The sequence below is a fragment of the Lissotriton helveticus genome, chromosome 11 (assembly GCF_964261635.1).
Source record: "Lissotriton helveticus chromosome 11, aLisHel1.1, whole genome shotgun sequence".
NCBI lineage: Eukaryota > Metazoa > Chordata > Amphibia > Caudata > Salamandridae > Lissotriton > Lissotriton helveticus.
Window position 1 is genome coordinate 928,414,923 of NC_136072.1, and position 24,403 is coordinate 928,439,325.

General features: G+C 44.5%; 1 protein-coding gene across 1 annotated transcript in view; it reads right to left on the reverse strand.

Moving 5' to 3' along the window:
* Positions 1-207: 207 nt before the first annotated feature.
* Positions 208-24,403, reverse strand: part of TBC1D10A (TBC1 domain family member 10A) — a 383,502-nt gene continuing 359,306 nt past the window's right edge. The window contains exon 9 of the mRNA XM_078667240.1: positions 208-7,635. Coding sequence (XP_078523366.1) covers positions 7,081-7,635 — 555 coding nt within the window. The 3' untranslated portion in view covers positions 208-7,080. The remainder of the gene's footprint in view (positions 7,636-24,403) is intronic.

Consider the following 24,403-nt stretch of genomic DNA (forward strand, 5'->3'; position numbering starts at 1 on the left):
GCTTTCACAGAGTTATTGCTGGGTAAGCAGAGACATTCTCACCACTGCGGCTAGTACAGGACATTAAATGCCTAAACAATGTGTACTGCATTAGGTTTCTTTCTATGTCCATCTGTGGCTCATCTACCGGCTTTTGTCCTCTCACAAAGCAGATAAAAGGCTTATGCACCATTGGTTCTCAGACAAATTGATTTACAAACACAATCCTTTACGCTGACTGTAACATAGCCCATTTATTGATAACCTGTACAAAATATATGAAATATTACAAAGGAACATTTCTCTATGTTTGTCAGACAGAGGGTCAAAGCCACTTTTGGAATGTAACAAAAGGAGACCAGAATGAAGCATTAAACTGAACACAGATGAAAACTGAAGAGGGTGTTCCATGTATACTGAGTAGCTCCTACAACACCATCTCCTGCCACAATCCCGCCAAACAGCAGAAACCAGCACTTTGCAAATACAACTTATTACTGGCATTCTCCAGCTCCCCATTTACCCATACTACTGAGTAATAAGGTGCATTTACTAATGTCTAAATATAAAATATTAAATTTCAGTCTCATGAGTGGCTCATCAATCACCTCATTCACGGGCTCCCTGCCATCTGCCTGCAGTGTCAGCAAAACATTTACTATGTTCTGAGCACAAAGTGTGACCTTGTGAACAATGAAAGACAGACACAGAGGTATGGTGGATGGGACAGAATATCTGGGTCAATGAGCCATCACAAGGACCTATTCAGCAGAGCTTGACATGGCGAACAAAAGGGTATCTACCGGGATGAAAGCACAAAGGCAAGATCAACAATGAGACAGACAGGGCTTTTTTTCTTTTAATGCAACTTGTTTAAAAATAGAAACTTAGGAAAAGATTTTCTTGACTATTGTTTCATCCAAACAAAACTCAGGATAACATTTTCAACTTTTATAAAGACAGTTTAGTTAGCTTCAGCCTGATCCCTCTGACAAACTGCAGAACGACTGTGGGTCTTGAGCATTTCAATAATGTGAGTACAAGAGCATGCAGTAGCAGTGTTTGTCTGCTTCAGGTCCTGCAAAGTAGGTAACCAACTAACCATCCTGTTCCGTCAATACTGCAAAGCAAACAGTGCTTTTTGTAAGGTACGATGTGGGTGATTCAGCTGACACGGGAGACACTGAAGCCCTCTGCTCCTGGTACTCCACTTTATATGTTGCATAAGTGCTAGAATAAGAACACAGAAAATGTACTAGCCTCTTTTGTGTACCTTACAGGAAGGGTCTGGTTAGTAGAAATACTGTAATCTGTAGCTCCCAAATGTGGTGGAATCCAACAAAGTCTTATAACCTCATTAAGAACCATTTTAAACACTGCAACGACAAGAAGCAATTGGAAGCTACATTTCTGAATAGTGCTCAAGTTTCATAAAGCATCCATAAAATGAGCATAACGGTCTCATTAGATAAAGGTAACGTTCACTTGTATCAAGATTTGCATCATCAAGACCAGAGAGCTTCAAACAGTAAGAGGAGGAGGACGTTTTTCCTGCTGGTTACCTCTCCTTTCCTATGAGAAGCCTACTTTTAGAGTTTCTTTTTTCTAAGTTAGCTCATCAAAGAGCAAGCATAACATGTGATTACACAAAGTGTGTAAAGTCTTCCTCATAAAACTCTTATGAGGTAAATCCTTGACTCAGCATGATCATGTGGATGACTGTTACTTGTGTTCAGAACAGATCTAATTCAACTCAGATCTAATTCAGCTCAGTTCTAATTCAGTTCAGTTCTAATCCAGTTTAGCCCAAGAGTGTTTTAACAGCGTTTGCTGTATCACTTCACAGCTCAGAAAATGAAGTACCCAAATATTTTTGAGGATGACCTTCCTTAAAGGAAATGTAAATAAGTCAACTAACAGAGTGTGTGGCACATGGGGATACCTGCAACACCGCCTTTCTTGATGGGGCTCTTGGAGCAGAACTATATGTAAAGAAAAGTTCCCCTAGTTACTCTTGGCCTCAGAATTAAATTAAACAATGATAAGAAACCTTTATGGAAGCTCAAAGCATCCTATCATTATGACTGTGGATCTGGGAGACGCTTCGGTCCTGGTTAAGTTGGCTGAAATTGTAGCAAGCCTTCCAGGAAGAGGGAAACTAACTTATTAGCTTCTAAGCAAATACAGTCTTCCAGAAAGGGAAAAGAGACCAACAGGACTGGAATTCTTTAGGTTTTCGAGCATCTTTCTTTCCTAAAAAATTGCCTTGCAGAAGGTGCAGGATTGGGGTATTAAGGCTTCAAATGTTTTCCCAAGGCCTCTTACTTAAACGTATGTATTTGAAAGACTTCCCAAGGTCGTTTTCAACCTTTCCCTCGATGAAAGCGGGCATCTGAGCACCAACAATGCAGAAATGATATTCTGACTTTTTTGGAACATCTTTTAAAAAAAAAAGCCTTATGCAATTTCTACCACGCGTGTACCTTAATAGGGCAATTAAGAGACAATGAACGTACAACCTGACTTGCCCTCTCCCATGGAAGAAAGTATGCTCTTATTGTGGGAAGAAGCACATGTACCAGCCGAAAACCTTGGTAGATATAGAGTGGTGCATACCTTTGCTCAATGGAGAAATGTTTTCTTCTAGCTCCTCATACTTCAGAACCAGATATCTGCATGCATGAGCAGCATGAGGAGTTGGAAGGCCGCCAGATGTGGACACACAGGGGAAGCATGTGATAGTAGCAGTGGAAGGGACACTCCTCAATGGAGAGTTGCAGAAGTTGTGCACTTCTAACCCTCTTAACCTCTTCACTTTTTTCAAGCCATGCTTTTCTTTACCAGTAGTCTGAACTATCATCATGCCACTTATACTGGAGGAGCAGGTTAGCCTTCTGGCAGTGGAAAATGTATCCATGACAAAGAAAATAGGAGAACGAGTAGCAGCTGGCTATGAGGTATCATTAAAGAATTATTAAACCATGAAGTTATACCAGACACACTTGCACAGCAGGACGTGTGACGCAAAAGAGGAGGGTCCAAGAACCTGGGCTGTATCCACAGGTTTAAGTTCTTTTAAGTACAAAAGTGTTACTAAATCATATTCGGAACATATGGTTCAAAATTAACCACCTCGGAGAGGAGGATACAATTTGGATATGAATCAGAAGACATGATTAAAGAAGTGTAGGGGTGAAGCTTTGGAACCCAACAACCATCAGGTTGGGTGAGAATCCTCAAAATGCATTTATTCAACGACTTCGCTGCATGGTTTTCGTTACTGTAGTGTTGGAACTGGGTCCAAGGGAGATGTCTGGAGCCAGCTGACAGGGATTGCTAATAACTCAGAGCCAGAGCACCATTCTCGCCATGTTATTTAAGATGTTACTACACGTCTTCTTGTTGCATATTATCTACCAGGGGTTACAAAAGGACACAGGAAAGGCAGTTGTAGCCTTGGTAGTTTTGACATCTCATCCCTGATCTCTTATGCTTTTTGGTAAAGGAGAGGCTGAACCATTGATGGATCTGGCTGAAGCTTGAACTGTTTCAAGGCTTAGTGGATCCTTTCAGCTGCTATGAGAAAAACAATGAAATTAAACCCTTTAAGGGAACCCAATTAGCCTTTGTAACAAATGGAGCAGCTTTAGCAATTACTTATTGTGTTTTTCCGACACCGCCCAAAAAGAAGCAGCTGTGACTCAGGGGAGGAAGGGGGGGGGGAGGGGGGATTTGGAGGAATTAAAACACAGCCTTCCTACTTCTGAGCACAGAATAACAGGGCTCCTCAATAAGGTGCTCGGCATAAGTATGGACAGGTCTAATCCACTGTATGTGGACTGTCACCCACGTTGGTCTCCTCAATGGAGGATATATTGTCTGTGTACCATGGCAAATGCACGAGAAAATGAAAACAAAATAAACAGGACCTCAGTGGGCCACGGGTAGGTTGGTGGAAGAGGCCCTCCTAGGTAATATAAAAATGAGGGTGGGATAAGGGGGGGGGGAGGCGCCGGGATACCACACGATTCCACATTAACAAAGGAAAAATAAAGGCAGCACAAAAACAGAGAGGGACAAGGAAGAGCAGTAGGTAATGTTTAGAGAAAAGAGAGTCCTACAGAAAAAATGGACACAGAGGTAATCTAAACAAGGGAACACTTAAATGGGAAGAATTAGTAGCAGGAACAACACAGAGTGCTATTCATGCATCGGTGAACACAGTGCGGCAGAAAGTCTTAGAACCATTCCAGAGGGAGAAATCTATATTTCGATATAGACCCAGTCAAAATTTAACACTGAAAATAACACATACTTAGATTTTGAGGTAACTGTATTCTTTAAGTTTCACAGCAGAAACAGCGACACTCAAATGTAGCACGGAATTGCCCCTGACCAGCTAGCAGTAGCGGTGAAATGCTGAAACTACCCTTGTGGCTAGCACAGGATCCTGTAACTTTTTCTGAGCCTTGCAATGACCTAGATGTTCTTCAATGGAACATAGCTGAAATGGTATCAGTTAGCTGAAGCAATTTCTAAAGAAGCAGCTAGTGATCTTAAGTAAGAAGCTGTCCAGATGCCAATGCTTAAGTACATGAATGTAGTTCTATTGAGGATCAATTATAAAGACCCCTGCAACAGGCAAGGCAATCCATACTGGACCTAAAGGACAGGAAAGTGAAACTGGAAAGAGAAACACAATGACAAACCCAGCCAGGAGCACATGTTCTTAGCTACTGCAGTTAAAAGAATACAAATAACTGGGGTATTGGGGATGTAAAGAACATGGAGGGTGAAGGATCAGAGTGAGTGGCAAGAGGCATGTGCATTCCTTAGCCTCACATAAAAAGTGCTGGATATAGGTACCACAAAGTGGGAATGGAAAAAGCAAACACTACAATTTTAAAAGAAGCTCTTTGCAGTGCATCTCCTATGAGATTTCACTGAAACAGTGTCCAAAAGAGGAGCTCACAAAATACTGGTGTGCGAGGCACAGTATCCAATGGGTACAGTGGCTAGAATTAACTCAACAGAACACAAGTGCCCAGCTCAGTGTCTGATAGAAGTACTCCATACTGTGTTCCCAAGTCAGTATGTCCCATATAGCAGTAAATACAATTAGCTTTCAAGAGATTCCAATACAAGACAGAGGGTGTGACGGTATGGCTTATTAGAAGCTGCGAACGGCAATGTTTAAGCGAGGGTCATAGGAAGTCCTGTGCCATTCACAGTATCTGAAATACAAGTACCGAAGAAAAATGTCAGACGTAGTGTAAAAGGTAGGCTGACACCTCAGGATGGGTTCATAATGTAATTGCTTGCCAGCAACCCATTTAGCATGAGCTGCCATAACAATACAGGACAAAGCATGTGTCCAAGGGCTGTCAATCCCACGTATACGCATGCACAATGTTCACATGAAGAATTTCTGAGGAACAAATCTACTAAACAATGTTGAAAAACAAAGAGCTACCAAAGTACAACAGATACTAAGGCTAAGAAAGATGTTCTTGTACTAAACCTCTAATGGGAATAGTAAATAACATGATCAACACAAAGGCCAAGGAGAATGCCCAATAGAGTGGTCTACACATGGAGGCCAACGACTTCCTGCAACTATTTAACTTCGAACTTTCATGCAGCAACATTTAACTTCTAGCACCTTAACGTGACTAGAGCTTAAAGTACTGGGTAATATAGCCCAATTGTTTCTGTGCATCAGTCGTCCCACTGCACAACCTATCCACAGTGTTTGCGGATAAAGAGCTGTGCTCTTCCTACTCCAGCAGCTTTTCCTGTTAGGTCTCGAGTACAGCATTCAGTACCCCTTCACTACCAGTGACAACACCCACGCAGCTTTCCTACTCCTCTGTTTTGCCCTGCACGGGGGATCATTTGTTTTCTTCCACCAGATTAGCGTTTTTATACGTCCCATGTATGAACCAACCTTCACCCAACAAAGAGCTTGTGCCACAAAGTGTGACAATTCTATTGAGACTTGATCTGCCAGAATAGTACCCTCCAACCAGGAAAATCTTAGCACAGGGATGAATACAGTATACACAGAAAAAAAGTACGCAGCGTGAAAATAATACCTCCAAAAACATCTGGAACACTGCCATGTGCCAAGAGAAACAAAGACAAAACTGGAAAGAGGTCGGCATATACTGCGGCACTAGCTCTAGAATGAGACTACAACTGTTAGGAGAACAGACATCTGGTATGGTGTTAGGAGACCTGAAGCACAACATAAATCATTATTGAGGGGGCTAGACTGGCCACTGGGCTTGACCTCAGCTCTGGACAAGAGTCACAATGTAGTTTGGCTGCCAACTGGAATGTGTTCATAGACGTTACTCCTCATCTGGAATGTGATCCGCATACGTCTTATTTCTCCTATCGGATCAGTCGGGTCAATACCAGCTTTGGTAATGTTCTTCATTTATACTGCAATGTCTGCATTGGTCTCAGCTTTTCAGCATCGGAATGTCAGGTTTAATGCTGCCTTTCATCTGGAATGTGGCAAAAAGCAATACCACCTTGGCGATCCATATGTCAGGGTTGATTGTGCATTTAAAGACAGTTAAATGCCAGTAGAATGTCAATTAACATGGAGCTTTTTACATGTGTACAATTCCTACAGATTGTTAGCGTGATGCTGCAAGTCAATCCCTACAAAAGACAAAATAAAACAAACAATTTGCATAGATAATGAACCACTATGTTCTTCTGGTGATGCCTTGGTGTCCACTCCAAAATGTACATGATGTGTGACCTTGGTGAGGCAAGTGTACTGCAGCCCTTTGGTATATCAACCCACCTGCTGAAAGACATTCCAGAGCACGGAACCTGGCAACTGCACACTTGCTACAGGTGTGTGATCCCATTACGCCCTGCTGCTTTCTTAACTCCTTCTCCCCTCGGAATAGCCCAGGTTTGACTTAGCAAAGCCTTTTCTGAATGGCAGAAGCATATCCTTAGACCCCACCGTCTGCTTGAACAGCATTTTCTCTTGTGACTCTGATTGCCATAAGCTTTGCTCTCATTTCCAAAATAATTATCCTTGCGCTCCGAATGCCAGAAGGAGTGTGCTCGACATAGTTACAAATAAGTGTCTTCACTCTCTCTGGAACACAAGCTCTCATTAGACTGATTCTTCTGTTTCATTATGTCCTTGGCGGTAAGATGCCGGGTGGGATCCTTGGAGGGTGCACCTGGGGGGCTCGAATGCAATGGTTCTTTTTCCAGGTGCTCCAAGGAGGCTCGAGTCTGGGCCCCATTGTTCTCTTTCACTGTGCCATTAGCTGGGGCACTCTTCCCTTTGCTGTGTTTTTTCTCCAATTTTCGCCTCTCTTTCTCCTGTCTTTCTTTCTCTCTCTGCTCTTTAGCCATCTCTTTTTCACGTGCCTTCTCGGCCTCCTTCTGTTCCTTGGTCCTTTTCACAGATGCCGGACTGCTGGCAATGGGAGGTAGGAGAATTGAAGGGGAAGGTGCTAGCAGTGTTTGGGAGGAAGGCTCTGCTTTGCTGATGTCTTTGGCGCCATGCATTCTGGGAAGAGAGTTACAAGGAGGCTCTCCATGCTCCTCCTTCCATTTCTTTAGCTGAAAGAGGTGCTCACGCTCAATGTCACGTTCCGTTATATTTAACTCTATGATCTAAAGGAGAGAAGAGAGAACATAATCAGTGATGCCTGTTGGGTCAAAGACACCTAAGCCATTTATTAAGGTTTCACAAGCACAGTGGCAATGTAGGAAGAAATCATTTTTCCACAAGTCTATTGTGGACTGTTAGATTCCAGTCCTTTTCTGTTAGTTTGCAATCCTCAATGCCAAAACAATTCAAGGTTTCTCATGTTTCCAAGACATTTTTCAAGCAGACATCCTAAAAAAATATCTCCCCTGCCTCCTCCCTTCTCTTTCCATCAGTTGGTGTTCACAGTTAACCCCGTCCCTACACTCTATCCTGCATGATGCTTTCAGGCTGGACGTGTGGCCTAGATGCAGACAATCTTTATGAGAACCACTGACTCCTGCCATGGGGATCCTCACCTAGGTGGTGTTCCTGTATCATTTTAGGGTGCATTATGGCTGAAGGCAACCTTCTTTTCATTATCTCCTCCTGTAAGACTCACTGTGCATCACACAGGAACAGCACCATTATCAAAAACGTCAAAGTTCTGGGAGGGGAGCCATTGGCTTCCTTTTGGGTATTGCCCTCAGATAGTTTGGGACTTATTGTTGAAGACGTATTGTTGTTAATACATTAACATGTTTGCCAGAAAAGGCAATTACAGCGGTCAATAAGTAGGTGATATTCCTTGCCGAGGACCAGTAACAGAATCCTCAACACATGTTCCTTAGTGGATGATTTCTTGGCAGCTGAAGGACATCCAAGTTCTTTGAAAAAAAGGAGAAAGTCGGCAAAGACTACTTCCTTTAGAATATGGTGCAAAACTTGAATAATGACAGGTAGAGGTGCAGGACTTTTCCATTTAAGCTCCCCTTCCTTACTGGTACAGGAGGGTCACTCATCTGCGAGAACAAATGAGCATCCTCTAAAAAATGTGAAGTCGGAGATCCAGACTTTGATCGGCCAAGCAGAGGCCACCAGAAGAACAATGTATCCAGGTTCTGTAGTCTAATCTAATTTTTATAACTCTCAGAATCAGAAAGGCATACAGGAACCATACTGTCCCTGTGAGGGTAAAAACCGTCCCTCAGCAAACCATGCTCCTACACAATGAAGGAGGTGAATCTCCTGCATCTAGAGTTGTTGTGGATCACAGAAGCGTTGATAACTGGGAGCCCAGAGACCTTGAAAATGGAGTGAAGACCTTTTAATGGATTTCCCACTTTGTAGGGTGAGTGGAGTTGAACAATTTACTTACATTTGGTAACACTCTTTCAGGTGGATACTCTATCTAACCACAGATTCCTCACCTTTAGAATATGTCCCAGGTGCTAGATTGGATCCAGAAACATTCCTAGCAGTGCTTCCACACATATACTAGGAGACGCTCTGTGTTGACTTTGTTCTGTCCTGGAAGTGACAGAGCAGAGCAGCAAGTAAGTGCCACACCTGCGTGCTGACCTCCGTTTCTCGCTTGACTTTTTAGGCTCCCTCAGGCGCACAATCTCAAATAAAGTGGAGATACCAGTGTGCAGATCTCTAATTTGGGACCTTTTCAGATGCTAAAAGAGAGCACTCCACAGAACAGGAAGGTGGGTGAGCAGTGAGTAATCTGCGGTTGGATACAGTATCCTCCAGAAAGAGCATTACTGACGGCAAATAACTTGTTCTTCTGATATAGACTTCTAACCTCAGATTCCTCCCCTTTAGAATAGGTACACAAATCAGTAAGCCCCCCCCCTTCTGCACTGCCTTACCTTTCTTTACCCTAGAAATTTTGATTGCCCACCCAACGATCTTTGGTGTGATCAATATAAAAGCATAACGCTGTTTTGGGGTTCAGCTGATGGACTCTCCTTTTTCAAGGGGTGCAGTGGGTCAAAGAACGTTGAGGGGGTGATGAATTGCTCAATTAAGACAAGCATTGGAGATGCAATAGGTCTCGCCTTTAAGTTAAAGCCATTTGCTTTGCTAATTGTATTGTATTATAGCTATGTATTATTGAGTATGTATCTGATATATTGTGTTTCTATGTTGTTAGAATTGTATTTGTTAGCTGTGTAGTAGGTGAAAGTATAGCGTTAGGAGGAGAAGAGCAGTGTTTAAGATTTAGGAAGGAGAGTGAGTAGTAGAATAGCGTGAGGGTTAAAGAAGTATAGTGAGGTGTAGTATAGCATGAGGCAGAAGAAAGGTGTGGGGGAGAGCAGTTACAATACCGATGGTGGTGTTGACTGCGGCTAGTTGGGCAGAGCTCATGCTAGACCAGTGTCAAGGCCCTGTGGCCTTTCGGGCTCCGTCCATACTGCACCCATCTGGGGCCATTGATGGAATGCTTCGTGCAGCTGCTCTACATAAGCCATAGTACACAAGTTTACTGTCCATGGCAAAGCCTACATATATTACACTAATGCGGAGCCTATGGTGCAGGTACGGGCTGCAGACGACCGGGCACTAATGCGGGGCGTGCAGTGCCGTTTGTGGCCGCAGTAGGCCAGACAGGCAGAGACCATCCTGATTTAGAGTGGGTCTGGAGCTGTGACGCTAGTGCTGCATGCAGGTGATTGGCCCCAGCCCACACTGCACCAGCATTGGTTCTGTATTGCTAGACGTGGGCTGTCAGGGACAACAGCACACGCTGCACAACTGTGGGGGGTCTGTGGTGTGTTCCACTGCAGACTGAAACCTGCACCAGAAAGAGCTCTCTGCAGCCGGTGCTGGTCGATGTGATTTCACACTGCAGCAGCAACACACAGGCCAGCTGCCACTGAGCCCAAGTGGAGCAGGCTGTGCCCGGACCACAGTAGGATAGGCCATCTGCCAGCATGCCGCTGCTAGTGCCTGCTGCGTGTAGTGGTGCTCAGCCCATACTGCAGCAGCATGGGGAAAGCTGCCTTACATGCATCAAATAAAAAATAAATCACCGAGCATTGGTCTTTAACAGTCTGTTTCACAACATACCTCTATCTCTATGAACAATGATCCAAATAAAAGATCAGGCTGTGTACAAAATCTGAAACTATATGTGCACTGCCTCCGTGTGAGGAATCAAATCCTGACCGCCAGGCCCTCCCCAATCATGACCCTGGGTCAGGCTCTTACTGGCATCATTTTTAGGACCGCTCAAAGATCTGAACCTGTGAGCCTCCACAGGCCTCTCCGGTCACTGGCGGCGTGTTGCTGGCTTGTCCTTCCTTTCTCAGTAGCTACGGCCTGGACGTAGGTGAAGCGCCAAGAGCAGGAATGCGTCAAGAACATACAAGAAAGAGCCACTCTCCCCCTCTGCCAGCCCTGCTCTACCTAATCTCATTCTAAGATCTGCGTGGCCTCGCTGAGGCACTAGCCACAGTTCAGAAAGAGGAACGGTGACAAGCCCCTCTTCCTACTGTCGGTGTGGAGACACAGAGACCGCCCCCTGCGCGGCCCGGGTTCACCGGAGGGAGATGCTGATGAGCAGCCAGTCACCACAGGCTTTAAAGCTTCTCAGCACGCCGATAAACCGAGCTCCCGTGTTTGTAACTTCTTTTATTACACATGCAGTGCTAGAGTCGTACGAATAATGTTTTCAGTGGCGTGTTACCGCCCCTGCATTTATCTAATTAAAAAAACACTAACACTCGAGAGAAAGATGTATGTTTGTGTGATGTTTAGTAGTGACATTTTAACAAGTGGGGCAGACGTTGCTGCAAAATATAAGCGCGTTTTACCTAAAAAGAGCGTTTTCTATTTATGCGGGGAGAAGTTTGCCCCATGTACTCTGTTTGAAAAAAAAAAGCTAGGCACATTAAAACATGCGCAGTCGATGCGGCCAGCGCTCAAAACGACAAAGAAAGAGTGCTTCCAGACTTATAAAGGAGAGTGTGTAACTACGCGAGTACACGATCCAGTCAGGTGGGCGGGGCCAAAAGTAGACACGGCGGTAACAAGGAGAGATTAAGAAGTCTCCTTTTTAATCCTGAGCCAGCGGTTAGCATGGAGGATGTTGTTAGTGAATGAAAAAGTTGGGCGGGCCTTCAAGCACGCTTCTAAAATTGTATTAATTCCAAGAAGCCCTTGCAGAGCGAGCAGCGCATGCGCGCTGCAACACCAGACGAGACCGAAAAAGGAGCCACGACTTCCGGCAAGAAGCTCACTCTGGTCTTCAGTACCAGTTTGTGCAGAACGTATTTGAGGGTAGGGCAGTTGCATCTAGATAACATGCAGCTAACTCATGCGAAAAGCTGAATTGATCCCAACTAGGAAAACAGTCTTTAGTGTCAAAAGATGCAAATAGTAGCTGTGCATGAGCTTGAAGTGAGTATACATGGGAAAAGTCCAGAGCAAACTAAGAACCCATTGTGGATTCACAAACGTTTTGGAAGGGAACACGAGTTTTAAGCCTTTAATAAACTGCATCACAACAGGTGATTTGTACAAGGACTGTTCTGATAAATGCCGAAAGGGCCTACAAGTAACCTAATAGTGCCCAACACAACGCCTTGCTGGGACAAAGACAAACCCAACAAACTATCCAACAGCCTGCCTTTCAGAGGGTCTGTCTTCCAAACACCATACAAGGCCAGAGATTTGTCCCAGCACTTTGCATAAATAGACTTCGTTCAAGGGCGTCTGGAAGCAAGGATGACATCACCACTTTGGGATGAGAAGTCAAATGAAATCAACTGCTGCCACTCAATTTCCAGGAATGGAGGTATGACTGTGCATGTTCAGCTAGAGAACCCTGTCTTACTGCTACGGCAGAGGATCTTCCCAATAAGGTAGCCTGATTGCAGGGCAGACGCACAAGCTCAGAGGTACCAGGGACCACATTCTCCTGGCCCAATCCAAAGTCATTAAAATGACTGGTGTCCGGTCACTCCTTATCTTTTTCTGAACTCAGCGCAAAAGAGGCAGAGGTTAAAAGGAATGCAGGAGTCCCATGTTCTATCACAGTCGAAGCACATCTCGTAGGGAGGACTTTTTCAGGAAATCCAACACAAAGATTTGGAACCTGTATTCTTTCCAGTGGTAAAAACATTTAGCCAGGGTTCACCCCATTGTCTGGAGACTTCCTGTACCACCACAGCCTTCAGCAGTGATTTGTGATCCACCAGGTACTGCTGGCTGAGACTGTCTGCCCTGTTGTTCAATGATCCCACCAGGTGGTTTACAACCAGAGAATGTGGCCTAACGGCTAGGGCGGTCGACCTCGAAGCTGGGGAACCGGGTTCCAGTCATAGCTGGGACACTCAACATTCTATGATTCTTGGCAAATCACTTAATCTCCCTGTGCCTAACAAAAATGAATGTGTCCTTCTGTAACGTAACTAGAGCTCATGTAAAGCGCTCGGATACCTTTGGGTCTAGTTTGCGCTATACAATACTCCCCAAAAACAGAAAAAAAAATAGATGACATGGCATTCTAGCCATCTCCACAGAACCTTCTGGCACAAGACCCCACTCAGCCTTGCTTGTTGCAGTACCACATGTCCGTAGTGTTGCCCTTGTATCTGTTATGTTGCAACCTACTGGTGTTTGTGAAATTGATGCCTCAACCCCGATTCATTTGTACTGTTACATAAATGTTCCTTCAGTGACTGTTGATCATGTATCTCGGTTATCACTGTACTTTAAATGTTTGGTGGTCTTTCATCAATTATATTGCTTATAATTCTTTCTGTAAACGATGTCCGTGTTTCATCTTGAGAAACCTGAATTTCTCAGCCTCTGTACCATACATACTGTGTGGCAAATACCTTCCTGCATTCTTAAGAACCACCATATGGCTGTCTCTGTATCCCTGAGAGAAGAGGGGGCTGTACTATAAAAGAAACAATATTCTATCCAGTTAGCTAATTAAGAAATAGGTTGAATTCAAAGATGCCTGATTGTTACTTGTGGGTAGAACTAACTGTCAACATATTAGTTAGTTCTAAAGAACAAATATACAAGCCGGACCATAAAGTAACAAAGGGTTCTGTTGGTTGACACAAATCAATTATTTATTACAAAACAAATGTCAAATGGAAAATGCTACTTACCAGTATGCATCTGTTCTTGGCATGTGGAGCTGCAGATCCACACACTGTGCATAGATCGCCATCTGGTGTTGGGCCCGGATGTTTGTACCTGTTGTTGTATTGGAAAAGTCTTTGGAAGTCACAAGATAGGTGACTCCTCCTTTGGACAATAGTGCGCATGGGCATCGACTCCATCGTCAGATTGTTTTTTCGCCAAGCAGGGAAATGATGGAGTTTTGTTAGAAACAGTAAGAGATGTCCATGTATGTTGTATCTAAATAAGATAATACTGGAACAGATAAAGGTAGCCGAGGAGGTGGGTGGGAGTGTGTGGATCTGCACCTCTACATGCCAAGAACAGATGCATACTGGTAAGTAGCATTTTCCGTTCGAGGCATATGAGCTGCAGATCACACACTGTGCATAAATTGCATAGCAGTAACCCTCGTTAGCGGGGTGAACACCAGTATCTGTTGTAGTAGTTTTAAATAGTGTTTTGAGTACAGCCTGGCCCACAATAGCCTGTTGCTTTGCTTGCACATCTAAAAAATAGTGTTTTGTGAATGTGTGCGGTGTAGACCATGTAGCTGCTTTGCAGATGTCATCTAAGGGAATGTTCCCTAAAAATGCCATTGAAGCCCCTATCTTTCTGGTAGAGTGGGCTTTAGGGGCAATAGATTTTGCTTTGTAATAGCAAATTTGAATACATTTGACAATCCACCTTGCAATTCCAGATTTTGATATGGAATTGCCTTTATGTGGTGGTGAGAAGGACACGAAAAGTTGTTTTGGCCTGCGAAAAGGTTTTGTTCTGTCAATGTAGTAAAGGAGTGCTCTTTTTACGTCTAGAGTATGAAGAGCTCTTTCTGCGACTGTTTGTGGTTGTGAGAAGAATACTGGCAACTCCACAGACTATCTCGTGACTGCCAAAGACTTTTCCAATTCAACAAGTGCAAACATCCGGACCCAACACCAGATGGCGATCTATGCACAGTGTGTGATCTGCAGCTCACATGCCTCGAACATATATTTCACAATTAGAAGCCGGTGTTGTTCATATGCTTAGAAAAGAGTCCTTGTGCTTTTTAAGTAAAGCACAGGTTTGATGCTACAAGACCAACACACGTTGTTCGGTGTATGAGAGGAACACTTCATGAACACTAAGCTGGTTTTGGCCAGACATGATAGAAGTGATTGTTAGATATAATTGAAACTACCTGAAATAAATTGTACAATGTTTGTCTGTGGGTTGGTCTTTGCCCCAACTTAATTCTTGAGCGGGTTCAAGGTAAACACGATTAATAGGACATGTTAAATGATGGAAATGATCCTCTAGTTACTCCCAAACATGGTTTCATATACTGATCTCCATGTTACAAATACGTTGTTATGATTTGTAGGTTGGTTTGTGGGTCTTAGTACCAAGCAGAGTTCAAGTTTTTGAATTATTAAGTGGCAAGTATTTTTTTTTTGTCACTCAGCTGCTATTGTATTTTGGTGAACACTGCGATGGCACTACATTTATTTGCTATATTCCTGACCTGGAAGTGCCCACCTGGCTGGGATATATGGGGCCTTTTGTTTTATTAAAATTTTTGGTCTTGTATGGGTTTGTTTGAAGATTTTTACAGTAGAACTCATACGAGTGACTTGGCAAGTGTGGCTACGATCTCGAGAATTGTCGCTGGGTGCACGTGATAACGCAGATTATTCTCTGGTGGCTGACATGATGCTTTAGATCTCCCAGATGGAAGAGTTACCATCATTAGTGTACTGTGTATCTTCAGGTTAAGCCCACTATGTACTCATGGAGATAGCTAATTAGATTTACTTATGATTTATTGCAGATGATCTTGAAATTCTGATGGTGGCCAATGTGTGTACCTACGTTATCTATGTCAATGATGGTAAGCCCTTCACAGGAAATGATCGCTAGTGGCTAAACATCACTCCATTAGCAAGATTGATTCAGCATTAGTTCCATTTTCTCCTATGTTTTTAGGTGATTAGACAGATGATTATGGCCTGATGAGACCTGTCGTGACTCGGGCCAAAACATTGTCGACACCCATATCCATTGGTTGTTTTTAAGACTCACTGAATGTGTAGCAAATGCCAACAGTTTGGATGCAATCTTCTTAGAACAGGAATTTGAAGACACCATCAACCTTGAGTCACTCAGTGTGTGTTCATTGTTCTATATGAATATGTGTGTTCACTTCATCACTAGCACTGCGTCATCTGCACTAAGATTCACTGTACTGCACCCGATTGTGGTGACTCATCAGAGGAAAGGCTAACTGTGAAAAAGCTAGGAGTTTTTGTTGTTTAATTTTTTCGTGTGATTCACTGTATGTGATGGAACGGATATGTTCAATGTATACGTATGACATTCTCTGATTAACTTAGAACACAGTGGGTAATTATCTGAAATAGTTCCATGCGCTTTTGTTTGGATTATACGTACTTATCTTAGTCTCTATGGACATATAGTGTTGTCCTTGTAAATTGCACACGCCTTTTCTGTGTGGCACCTCCGTATTTATCGCCATTTGCTGGGCCCTATATTTTTGTTGACTTTAAAACTCTGTGCATTTCAACCCTGCTACAGTCTGAGCTCACCCTTTAAACATGGTAGAATCGGTATTTTCCTAATTTGCATGTTTAACGTGCATATAAGCCCCTAGCATGTAGTACATGATGTACCCAGGGCCTTAAATCCCACTAGTGGACTGGAGCATCTATTTTGCTATGCCCTAAAGTGGCAGTGCAAACATGGCTTCAGACTTACCCTGTGTAGTTTGACTGTAACAGTGTAAAAACAGAAATTCGACCTATCAAAAATGAAACTTTTGGACAGATCAAAACCTCTCTTTAAAATATTAATAATCCACCTGTATGTAGGTCTTGAAGTCTACAAGGCAGGGTGCATGGTATTTGATTGTAGGACATGCAGAAATTTAATGTCAACATGTCTTTATAGCGACTGGGCCTCAATAGCTATTTTTAGTTGTGTCAAGCATTATTGTTGTATGTAGAAAATGAGAGTTCAGATTAAAACCCTAAAACTGTATCTAAGGAATGGGACTCGCTAGGAAAGACCCCACATTTTTAATAGTTATTAAAAAGCAAATCGAAAAATCGAATAGTGAAGTCGTAATTTTAATAAATATTAAGAAAAAGTAATTTTTATAAAGACACCTTCTCCCTGCCTGAAATTCATGGAGGCTAATATGTATTTGCTCTCAAACCCTTCCCGCCAGGGATTAATTAGCCTTTGAATAGGTATGAAAGAGGTGCAAAATGCTTCCCAAGAGCAAACAATAGGCTGACCTGAATAGGCAGAGAGGACTCCTCAGAACATCATTCAATTTGCTGGGTTGGGGCTGGGAGCATCCTTTTCGAGATCACAATGTCAACTCTTGCTGGCCTGTCAAATCCTGCTAGACAGCTCTACTGGGTTTACAAACAGCACTTTGTATCGCACTCAAAAGCAGAGAACAGGATGGCAAGACAATTCTTGCATATCCACTTTCTGGTTGCAGAAAACCCCTACACTAGTATCTCTCAGCTTATCGGCGGTATAGTGGTTGTCTCAAACTGGATTTAGGTGCTAGATGTGGGAGGGCACCAAGTACCATAGTATAGTACACTACACTACCCCTCCCCCCCCCCCCCCCACCCCAAATTCAGTATGGCCAAATGTTGCCATCTTGGAAATGCTCAACTGTGAAGGGATGGTCCCAAGAACTTTTATTCTATTGGTTAGGGTGTGCCCAAGAGTCATTCCCACTCACTAGCTTGTGCCAGGCATAAATGTGGCACCTTCAGGCACCTACTAAAGAACACTCCTAGGCCTGAGGAAGAACAGAAGAGGACTGGGCCTGTCTGTGACCAGAGAGGAGCCCTGAAGGACAACGACAAAGACTCCCAGGGTCATAAGGCTGACCTCCTGCTCATGCTACAGGGATAAATAAAGATACAAAAGGCCTTTCCTGCAGCTGCCCAGCCAACCAGTTGCAACAGAACTTGGACTGGGCCTTGCTGTTGGTCTCTGTCTGGAACTGTGCGAGTCTCCAAGTGCCCCCCTGGCGTCCTGGATAGTCATAGAAGTATACTCCTGTGCTGGATTTGGACTTTAAGAACTATTTCAGAAGGCAAAATCATTGACCAGAAAGAACGTGGATGGTGTATTCGAACCACGCTCTATCGCGGTCAGCATCAAATGACACCTAGGTAAGCTCTACAGCAACCACTGACTATCATTGGTCCTATGTGCTTCTTGGCACTATTCCACCTAACTTGAAAACATATCTTATTTCCAGTTGTCCTAATTGGATTTTTATCATTGTGGAGTAATTTTGTTTATCGGATTGAAGCTTGCCTTTATAATTGTTTTGGTACTGCATAAATACTTTACTCATTGAGCTGAGTTAATCCTATCTGCTCTGTACCATAGCTCTGGGGGTCAAGCTCATGTTAATTTAATGACTTTGAGGGTTCACCCTGACATTGGTTGTGATAATTCATTGACGTGAGTTGCTATCTACCTCAAATAGTAATCCAATTTCTTACAGGCGCCACTTGGGTTATGTACTTTATATAGATGTGATATGCGACTTTCAGTCTAAAAAGCAGAACAAAACATTGGTAGTGGCACCCCACTACGTGCGATGAATTGGGATATGGAAGTATGCATCCTGCAGGGTTTGAGATGCCATATATTTCAACCCCGAAGGTGACAATTCTGAATGATGGTTTCTTAATGCACTTATTTGGGCAATACAGATTCAAAATTGGCTGCCCCCTTCTCCAGACCTTTACTTCATAACAAAGAACCACGAGTAGAAGGCCATGTTGTGCTTGAATTTGGGAGCAGGTTATTGGACCCCTTTTGCAACATTGAGATGGCAATTTCTGGACATAGATAATGGTATGACCCTACGAGACTATGTCCAGAAACTACTTGTCATAGGTGATGGAGGACCATTCATGTAAATAGGAAGCAATTTTCCCACTGCTACACCAGTGAATCGACGGAAATGTACAATTGCAAATCCGTAGTATACTGCAGATAAAAGACTTCAAAGGGCTTCAGGCAATACCCCTGTGGTCACAGAAAATATTGTTGCAGAGCTTACGGAATACCTCACGGTCTCTGTATCAGTCTGTATATGCTAAAGAACATGGTCTACATGGTGACTATCAAGAACTCAACCCTCCCACCGCCCATCTCCATCGAAGGCATATGAAGTAGGTGTATGTTAACCTCTGGGAGGAATAATGTAGCCAGGATTCATGTCAAAGCACAGTGCCCCCTGTCAGCTGTGGAAATCTGCACAGGTAACATCGATAGTGGCATCTATGATGAAGGCAGATGCTCTACCCCCCTTAAAAGGATGGCATTGGCCACCTCTTTCTTGTCGCAGGGGATCAGAATGTCGTTGCCACATCTGGCAGTAAAACGCCAAAATACTAACAAATGTGCTGCCTGGACAGAAGTGGGTGATTGGGAGGACACACTTCTAAAGAAAGAGCACTGGGCTGGAACAGAAGCTGGGGTCTATATTCATTTCTTCTTCTCAATCCCTGTGTGTTCCACTTCTGGACCGGTCACAGATGTTTTCCTAGAAGGAGTACCTAAAATAGTATAAAAAGCAGCCTAAATGTTGCACTGCCAGTGGCACGACAGGCTTCTGGTGTTTCTCAATTACAGTGTCAATCTTCAAATAAGATTGGGGGTTTGTGCAGATGCCTGCTCTGTATCACTCAGAGTATCTGCAATGCAGTCGTTATATTTTGATTCTAATCTGCCCTTTAGCAGATGGAATATGGTCTAGAAACTCACCTTGGTCTGCATTGTCATCTTGAGGTGTCAGCTTCCACATTGCATGGAAGGGGGCTAGATGGAAAAAGAATTAGCAGCAGCTGTCGCCAAGCAGGCTCTGGGTGTGGCTCAATGAGTAGTAGCTGTAGTATAGGTGAGACTTTCAAAACAATCTACTTTCTTGGGTCTCTCCTAGGCTCAAGGATAGAACCATGCATTTCAGAAGTGATGCCGGCTCGCCACAAAGTCTTACGATGCCCCTTGAAAGACTGTCAACCTCTGATCTCTCAGAATCTTCAGAGAGCCAGTCTGAGAACTGTGCTGCACAGTCCACATGGCCTCATTCATGCAGGCTTCAGTTAACTGGGTGTTATAGGGATTTTTCTAGCCAGAGGGTATGCTTTTCATCTTGCATCAGGTAGTGCAGCTCCCTTTTCGCTAGGTCAGAGAAGAAGGGCTCTTTACAGTCTAGGATTTAGTCACAACTGTTAAAGGAGGACAGGAGTAGCAGCACCCTGCCCTGGTAGATGTATATGTGGGCTAGTGAACAAAGTTTCCTCACAGTCCAGACAAGGTAGTAGTTACTGGCTTGAGGCAGTCAGGATTTATACAGTCCTGCAGGAGAGCCCAGGTCAACCAAAGCGCAAGCTTTAACCATAAATTTAAACACATCTTACAAACTGCTATCAGGATGAAGTGTCGCTCACAGTGTTTTCCAGCTCATTCCTGAAAGGCAGAGAAGAGCTGATGCCAGATAGGCATTGCTAAACATCCCAAGTTCATGTTTACCAACCATATGACCCTATGGAGTCTCACTTACTGAATATGCTACTTACCAGTATGCATCTGTTCTTAGAATGTAGGGCTGCTGACATTCATATCTATAGCATAGATCGCCGCCTAGTGTTGGGTCCGGATGATTGCACATTGTTGTCCTGGAAGAGTCTTCGAAGTATCACGAGATAGGTGGCTCCTCCCCTGGACTACAGTGCGCATGGGCATCTACTCCATCCCCAGATTGTTTTTAGCCATTGTGGCGAAGATGGAGTGTAACAGTGTGAGCGATGACCATGCTAAGAGTAAGTGTGAATTCTGCAGCCGCCGGGGAGGAGGGCGGGCGATATGAATGTCAGCAGCCCTACATGCCAAGAACAGATGCATACTGGTAAGTAGCATATTCAGTTCGAGGCATGTGGGCTGCTGAATTCATATCTATAGCATAGAATATATAGCAGTCCCTCCATTAACGGCGGCCGCCTGTGCCAGCTGCAGACGTTTGAAAAAGTGTCTTAAGAACAGCCTGCCCAACAGCTGCTTGGAGTGCACATCTACACAGTAGTGTTTAGTAAATGTGTGTGGGGTAGACCATGTGGCTGCTCTACAAATGTCTTCCAAAGGGATATTACCAAGGAAAGCCATGGAGGCCCACAACTTGCGGGTGGAGTGGGCTCTGGGGGGGACCGTTAAAGTGCGCTTAGCCTTTTGATAGCAAATCTGAATACACTTAACGATCCACCTGGCTATACCTGCTTTGGAAATGGCGTTGCCTTTGTGTTGGGCAGAAAAGGCAACAAAGAGTTGTTTTGTCTTCCTAAAATCTTTGGTCCTATCAATGTAGTACATCAAAGCTCGTTTGATGTCAAGAGTGTGGAGCATCCTTTCGGCTACTGTCTCTGGGTTTTGAAAGAACACGGGCAGTTCAATAGTCTGATTGACATGGAACTGTGAAACCACCTTAGGAAGAAATTTAGGGTTAGTGCGCAGCACCACCCTGTTTGAGTGAATCTGTATGAATGGCTCTTGTACAGTGAGCGCCTGTAGCTCACTAACACGTCGCAGAGACGTAATGGCAATTAGGAAAGCCACTTTCCATGTTAAGAACTGAACCTCGCATGAATGCAGAGGCTCAAAAGGTGGGCCCATCAGCCTGGTGAGGACCACATTAAGGTTCCATACAGGAGCTGGCGGGGTCCTGGGAGGAATGACCAGTTTCATTCCTTCTAGAAAAGCTTTAATGGCAGGCACTCTGAAAACCGAGAGATGCTGCCTGTTTTGGAGATAAGCTGCTATGGCGGATAAGTGTATCCGAATGGAAGCATATGCTAGATTGCATTTGTAGAGATGTAACAAATAACAAATGATGTTGTGAGTAGATGCATCCAGCGGGTTGATGTTGTGTTCTGCACAGTAAATGACAAACCGCTTCCATTTTGCTGCATAGCAAGCTCTGGTGGTGGGCTTCCTCGCCTCCCGTATGATATCCATGCAGTCGGGAGGCAAGTTGAGGTAGCCAAACTCTAAGACTTCAGGAGCCAGATCGCCAGGTTGAGCTGTTGCGGATCTGGGTGCTGAATGTCGCCATGGCTCTGCGTCAAAAGTCTGGGTGTGAGGTGCAGCCTTTGATGCGGTACCACGGAGAGTTCTAGAAACGTGGTGTACCATCGTTGGCGTGCCCACTTTGGAGCAACCAGGATGAGTGTCATCGAGTGTTGCCTTAGCTTTCGTGCCCCCAGCGGTATGAGAGGTGCTGGGGGAAAAGCGTACGCAAATCTGCCTGACCAGTTCATCCATATCGCATTGCCCTGCGACTGTGGGTGAGGGAACCTGGCGGCAAAGCTTTGGCATTTTGCGTTTTCCCTTGTGGCAAACAGGTCTATCTCTGGATGACCCCACTGCTGGAAGTACAGGCGGAGTACTGATGGATGTATTTCCCACTCGTGCATTTGGTGGCTGTACCTGCTGAGCAGATCCGCCATCTGACTGTCTTTGCTCGGGAGGTGTTCCGCCACGAGGAAGATGTTCCTCTGAATGGCCCACTTCCACATGCTCTGAGCCAGATGAGACAACTGTGGAGAGTGTGTACCTCCCTGCTTTTGAATATAGTACATGGCTGTCATGTTGTCCGTCCGGATCAACACGACTCTGTTGCACAGATGTACCTTGAACGCCTTCATCGCCATGAAGATTGCCATCAGCTCCAGTTAGTTGATATGCATCTTCTGTTGCTGTGTTGTCCATAGTCCCTGCACTGTGTAGTGGAGTACATGAGCTCCCCATCCCTGGAGAGATGCGTCCGTCGTCAGGATAATCTGTGGCACAGGCTCCTGGAACGGTCTGCCCTTGCAAAGGTTGTGTGGATTCCAACAATGCAGAGAGCTGTATGCCCGACCGGTCACCAACACTAGGTCGTTTAACTGCCCTTGAGCCTGAGTCCACTGGTGCGCCAAGCACTCCTGAAGCGGACGCATATGGAGTCTCGCGTGCGGGACTATGAAGATGCAGGAGGCCATCATGCCTATCAACTGCATGAACACTCTGGCTGGAAGCGAGTGTTGCGGTCTGAACTTCTGGATTAGCGACTGAATGCTGTCGATCCTCACAGAGGTGGGCTGAGCCGTGGCTGCCAGAGTATCGATTGTCGCGCCCAGATACTGCCGCATATGGGCTGGCTGAAGGTGCGACTTTGGATAATTTAGTGAGAATCCCAGATTGTGAAGAAGGTGAATGGTGTGGGACATGTTGGCAGCGCACTGCTGGGCCGACTTTGCTTGGACAAGCCAGTCGTCCAGATAAGGGTAGACGTGAACGTTCTGCCTCCTAAGGTGCGCAGCCACCGTCGCCAGGCATTTCGTGAAGACCCTGGGCGCTGTGGTCACCCCGAAAGGGAGGACCTTGAATTGATAATGCTGATTCTGAATGGTGAATCCGAGGTATTTTCTGAGTGACGGATGTAGTGGAATGTGAAAATATGCATCTTTGAGATCTAAGGTTGCGAGGAAGTCTCCCTGATTGAGCAACGGAAGAACCTGCTGCAGTGTTAGCATGTGAAAGTGTTCTGATAGAATGTACTGGTTCAAGGGTCTGAGGTCCAGTATGGGTCTGAGGGACCCGTCCTTCTTTGGGATTAAGAAGTACAGGGAGTACACTCCCATGCCTTCTTCCTCCACCGGCACGAGCTCGATTGCCCCTTTTTGCAGCATGACAAGTACCTCCTGCTGCAATAAGTGCAAATGCTCTGTGGACATAGGACGGTGTTTTGGTGGTATGTTGGGTGGAGTGGATGTTAACTCCAGACAATAACCGTACTGGATAAGTTTTCTGACCCACCTGTCTGTGGTGATGGATTACTAGACATACACAACCAGACAAGTGGCATACAAAACGAGGTTACATAAGGGAAGGAGTTCCAGAACAACACTGGAACTACAACAAAGAAAACAATGTGTCCTCCATAAATTGGGGCCACAGTTGCGTCGACGGCTGACTAAGGAGACAGAGTTGCTTTGTCTTTCTGCACTCCTTTGTCCTTTCTATATAGTGCATCACCACCCTCTTGGCGTCCAGTGTGTGAAGTGCCCTTTCTGTGCTTAGTTTTTGGAAAAAAATAGATATTTGGATTGTTTGGTTGATGTGAAACTTTGATACCACCTTCGGCATGAAGTGTGGGTCTGTTCCCATTACAATCCAATCACTGTGTATCTGCAGGAAGGGCTCCTGAAGTGTTAGCGCCTGCAACTCACTTCCTCTTTGTAGTGATGATATAGCCACTAAGAAGGCCGTCTTTAGCGTAAGCTTGTGCAGTGTACCCTTGTGAATCAGCTCAAATGGGGCCTTCATCAATTGAGTTAGCACTACGTTGAGGTTCCATGCCGGTGCTTGCATTCTGTTTGGAGGTGCGATTCTCTTTGTTCCTTCCAGAAATCTCTTGGGAGGTGAAGAAACGTTTCCCTGTTTCTCCTCTTGTGTAAGCCACTATCGCCGATAAGTCTACCCTTAGGAATGTGTAGCTTAGTTTAATTTGCAGTGGATGTGTTAAGTATTTTAGAACTGTAGATTCCTTTGTAATTTTCCTTTGCAGTTTCTCCTTAATGCACCATTTGGAGAATCTTTTCCATTTTGCAACGTAGCATTTCCTTGTGGTAGGTCTTCTTGCCTCCCTGAGCACTGCCATTGTGCTCGCTAGTAGTTTGA